Genomic DNA, 5,000 nt, shown 5'->3' with positions numbered 1-5,000 from the left:
TATAACTACATCAACATTTGCTGGTCAGTCTGCACACTGGTGGAGGAAGTACTCAAATGTTTTATTTAAGTAAAAGTATCAATACTGCATTGTAGCGATAGTCTGTTACAAGTACAAGTCAGGCATTCTAAATGTACTTGAGTAAAAGTACAAAGGTGTTGGTATCAAAAGGTACTTAAAGTAACAAAAGTAAAAGTGGCAAAATGTTTGAAAATAGCAGATCTACAAGCTCACAACGTGTCGCGATGCAACACGCTGTGAGCTTGTAGATCGGCTATTTTCACATAGCCTAGGTATATTATAGGGCTAAAGTGGTTAATGTATGTTTTATAATATAAGCATTTATATCTGCAAAGTAACTAGTAACTAAAGTTTTCAAATAGTTGTAGTGGAGTAAAAGTACAATATTTGCCTCTGAGATGTAGTGGAGTAGAAGTAAAAGTACTGATAATTGGAAATGCTCCAGTAAAGTAAAAGTATCTCAAAATTGTACGTCAAAATTGTAAAGTACTTAATTACTTTACACCACTGGTGGTGGTGGACAACGTAGCCCTGTGCTTTGCCAGTGTAGAGTTGAAAAAGATAAAACAAAGAAACAAGAACAACACTAATTGCTTTTGCTGTAAGCTCTGGGACTTCTGCCTGACAACTCCATCCAGAACAGAACAAGGGAACGTGTTTCATACGAGAGTCTGTGGATGTTAACGAGCTGATCCTCTTCTGTAGTCGTTAAGCTTTAAGTACTTTTGGAATCAAGGCAACAAGCCTCCTCAAATGACCACTTGATAATGACAATGATGTTAGACTAGAATTCCACTGGCCTCATGTCACACCTAATACCAACAGTTATGGTCCAAGTTTCCCCAAATATAATAGAATGATGAAAAAGACAGAAAACACTTTCCTACATTAATGAATGCATGGTCAGGGACCACATGCGATGCACGGACCATCGGTTGTATAGGAAATTGATCGAAGTTTGGAAGACTTGGTTTCTCCCACCATATTTGGCCGTTAGCTATCAGCCCTTATGCACAGTTTGTAACCTAGGGCCTTCTACAGCCCTGCATGTTCACACTTTGGTGTATTTCATAACTGTGTTTCAGGCCAGTCTGTTCAGAACAGATATACCTCTGTTTTGATTGGTTCACTCACAACCAAGGTTATGAGTTCAACATTAAAGATCCAATAATTGTTACCATTTCAATTAAAAAAGTATTTGGAAGTTGTCTTGGTTTGCTCTGAGGGGACGACAAGACAATATAGAAATACAAACCATCATGAACAGGAAAATACTGTAGTGTTAAGGTAAGAATAACATGGTCCGGAATTCTCCTTTAAGCCCTATATATACTTTGTCATATGACAAATAGCAAAAATAGCAGATCTACAAGTAGATGTGCTATTTTCGCCCAGCGACACCATTGTGCGATGAAGTATAAGATGCAGCTGAAGTCATTCATCTGGAGCAAAGGGAAAAGGTTTACCTTGCAGCTCTCCACTCTTGCTGTACAGCTCTCTCCTCTGTTCCCTCAGGTAGGCACTCATACTGATGGCGTGGGACGACGACTCGAACCTGCAACACAACGCGGGAGGAGGAGGAGGAGGAGGAGGAGGAGGAGGAGGAGGAGGAGGAGGAGGAGGAGCCAGTCAGCACCGGTGTTGTTGCTGTAACACAACTCGTTTCTTGCTGTAACTAGTTACTTTTGGTAATGCCGTTACAGTTACTTTGTTAATTTTTAACAATCTTTTTTTTTATTATAATCAATTCTATAATCGTCCATGTCCGAATCGCGATTAATTGCTGAATCGATTATATTTTACACCCATAGTAACTACTGACTATAATAGTCCATGAGCCAGAGCCCAAAAATGTAGCAATGATTATCGAAAGAGTGGGCAAAACAATACCTATATTAAATTGTTTATAGGGTCAATATAAGTAAATACATATATGATAACCTTTCCACAGGAGCAGATTTTTCATATTTATCACACATTTTGTTATTTTCCCCATCCGTACATGACAAGTGAAACAATGACAACATTTTAAAAATAGTTATCATAATGAAACTTCCCCATATACATTTTCAGAATATATTCTATATTCTGAACAAACACTCTATAGCAATGATTATTATCAGAATATAGTGCTTTAACCTTTTAACAAAATACTTTTTGTTTTAACCCAAAAATATCACTTACCCTACCTTTAAGTACATTTTGATACCAATACTTTTGTACTTTTACTCAAGTAAATTTTGAATTCCAGACTTTTACTTTTAATAGATCGTACTTCTACATTGCAGTATTGATACTTTTACTTATGTAAAACATTTAAGTACGTTTTCCACCACTGCACAATACACACACAGCACCACACACACACAGTAAAACAAACAACACAACTGTAGCAGGGAGCATTGAGGGGCAGACTGGGCTCCTTACTTGAAGAGGGACTGCTTGACGCGCTGGGGTCTCCTCTTGGCAAAGAAGGCGGCGAACTCACTGCCCGTACTGGCATAGGAGAGCTGGGCCGAGGGCTCCGCCGCACTGCGGCTGTTCTTCACATCCAGGTAGTCCATGAGCAGAACCTACACCACACACACACACACACACACACACACACACACACACACACAAAGAGTTGTCAACATTCCAGGACGGTGATTATGTGAATGCCATTTATCTTAACCCATTGAGACCGGGAAAGCATCAGTGTCATTTTTTAGATTTCTTGGGCTATTCAAAAATAGCAGATCTATAAGCTCATAGTGCGGCACCGAGTGCCACGCTATGAGCTTGTAGATCTGCTATTTTTCTTTAAATCGTGAAAATTTGTGCAAATCTTTGAATGTATGTGTTTTTTTAAAGGGAACATTTGTAACTCAAGTCATTGTTTCTGGGGGATTCTACAAATGTCTTCTAAATCCTTTTCTATATCAGTGGTTCTCAAACTTTTTTCATGTCAAGGACCCCCCAAAATGATATGTATTTGGCCGTGGACCCCCATCTCAAAATATGTTGTTCCAGGGACCCCCCAGAAGCAAATATGTGAGTTAAAAAATGTTGCTTCCCGTCGGGCAAGTACAGGTCAAGTTCTACTTGCCAAAAGGTCATGCCAAAAGTAAATCAAATCCAATCCAATCGATAACTGCTGAGTGTCGACAGTCACTTTGAAAGTCTGAATGAGCGCAACTGCCACTTGTAAAACGGTAGCAAGACGGTTGCTTTGCTATTCAAACGCATTTGCCCGTCGGGCGACCTGAAAGCAAACTCCACTTGCCCTAACGTTTCATTTACTTGCCACGGGTAGTCGGGCAAACGTTAGTGTCAACCCCTGCCCGAGATCTGCGTGTGTGTAATGAAGCGATCAAGGAAAATATTCCATGATTTTTCAAAGGTAGGTAAAAACACTTGTTTTCGCTGGCACTGGGGTGACACTATTACACTTTTACTCTTGCAGTTAGAGTTAATAATCATCAGATAATATTTTTTTTCTTTTTTTTGGGGGGGGGGGACAGTGTTCTGTCACTATGAACGTCAGATCTCAAAAAAAAAAAAAAGCTATTAAAATATATGATCTAACCTAAGGCCTATCCACGCACGTTTTAAGCTGTGGTGGACCAGGGGTGGAGTTATGATTTTTTTCTACTGTACCATTCAACACTGCAATGTGAAAAGTTTGGGTAATCAACATTTACTTGAGTAAAAGTACAAAGGTTTAAGGAAAACGACATACACTTACAGTACGAAAGTAAAAGTACTCATTATGCAGAATGTCCCATTTCACAAGTTTTGTTGTTTTCCTCACATTTATAAAAATCTTTCGAAAATAGCAGATCTACAAGCTCACAACGCGTCGCATCGCGACGCGTTGTGAGCTTGTAGATCGGCTATTTTCAAATGGCCGAAACGTATACAGAGCTGAAGTGGTTAATGTAAGTTTTGTAATAACAATCAAAATCTACAAAGTAACTAGTAACTTAAGTTTTCTAATTGTATGGAGTAAATGTACATTATTTGCCTGAGATGTAGCGGAGTAGTTAATAATCATCAGATAATATAATAATTATACTAATATTTAATAATTCCTCAGAATGTAGCAAATATAATTAGAATTAACGAACAGGTCACACAGAAACAAGGAGGTCATCTTCAAAACCAAACTGGGGCGGGAAAAAAAAGTTGAGACTTTAACAAAGAACCCAGTGACATAACTGGGTGATTTTGACGACCACCATAAAAACCATTTCCCTGATCTGTCTGCATGATGCACGATGGAATCCATCAAGTTCATATCACACTTCATAAAAATCTTATCCACTTCTAACAATAGCCACGGAGGGACCAAGGCACATACGTTACCGTTCCTTCCTCTCCTCTATCATTCTATCTCTCTACTGCTCTCTTCCCTCGCTTTATTCCACGCTCATTTTTCATAATCCTGCCTCTACATCATCTCACTGACTGCCTATAATATTCTCTCTGTCTTCATGTGTCCGTCTCTTTTCTCCTTCTCTCTCCCCCCCGACATGGGCGAGGCAGATGGCCGCCCAGCCTAGAGCCTCGATCCGTCTGTTTCTTCCAGTTTAACCCTTTAAGACCTGGAATGCATTTTAAGATTTCTTTGGCTATTCAAAAAATAGCAGATATACAAGCTCATAGTGCGGCACAGAGTGCCGTGCTACGAACTTTTGGAAAATAGTGAAAATTTGTGCAAAACTTCGAATATATATATGTTTTAAAGCAAACATTTTCAACTCTGTTACAACTTCTGGGGGTCCCTGGAACAAAATATTTTGTGATGGGGGGGTCCACTCCACGGCCAAAAACATAAAAGAAAAAACACTGTTTTAGGATTTAGAAGACATTTGTAGAATCCCCCAGAAGCAAAGATTTGAGTTAAAAATGTTCGCTTCAAAAAATATATGTATTCAAAGATTTGCACATATTTTCAAGATTTTTTTCAAAAATAGCAGATCCACAAGCTCGTAGAT

The 5,000-nt window shown here is 38.9% G+C and overlaps 1 protein-coding gene across 1 annotated transcript in view; it reads right to left on the bottom strand.

The window, feature by feature from the left end:
• Positions 1-5,000, bottom strand: part of exoc4 (exocyst complex component 4) — a 235,221-nt gene that overhangs the window by 150,378 nt on the left and 79,843 nt on the right. Inside the window, exons 9-10 of the mRNA XM_084049609.1 lie at positions 2,449-2,594; positions 1,488-1,576 (exon numbers count right to left, since the gene is read on the bottom strand). Of these exons, the coding sequence (XP_083905735.1) occupies positions 1,488-1,576; positions 2,449-2,594 (235 nt within the window). The remainder of the gene's footprint in view (positions 1-1,487; positions 1,577-2,448; positions 2,595-5,000) is intronic.

This window comes from Gymnoscopelus microlampas, assembly GCF_963454915.1.
Source record: "Gymnoscopelus microlampas genome assembly, chromosome: 23".
NCBI lineage: Eukaryota > Metazoa > Chordata > Actinopteri > Myctophiformes > Myctophidae > Gymnoscopelus > Gymnoscopelus microlampas.
The sequence above is the reverse complement of the archived record's forward strand: the minus strand, read 5'-3'. Positions and strand labels throughout refer to the sequence as shown.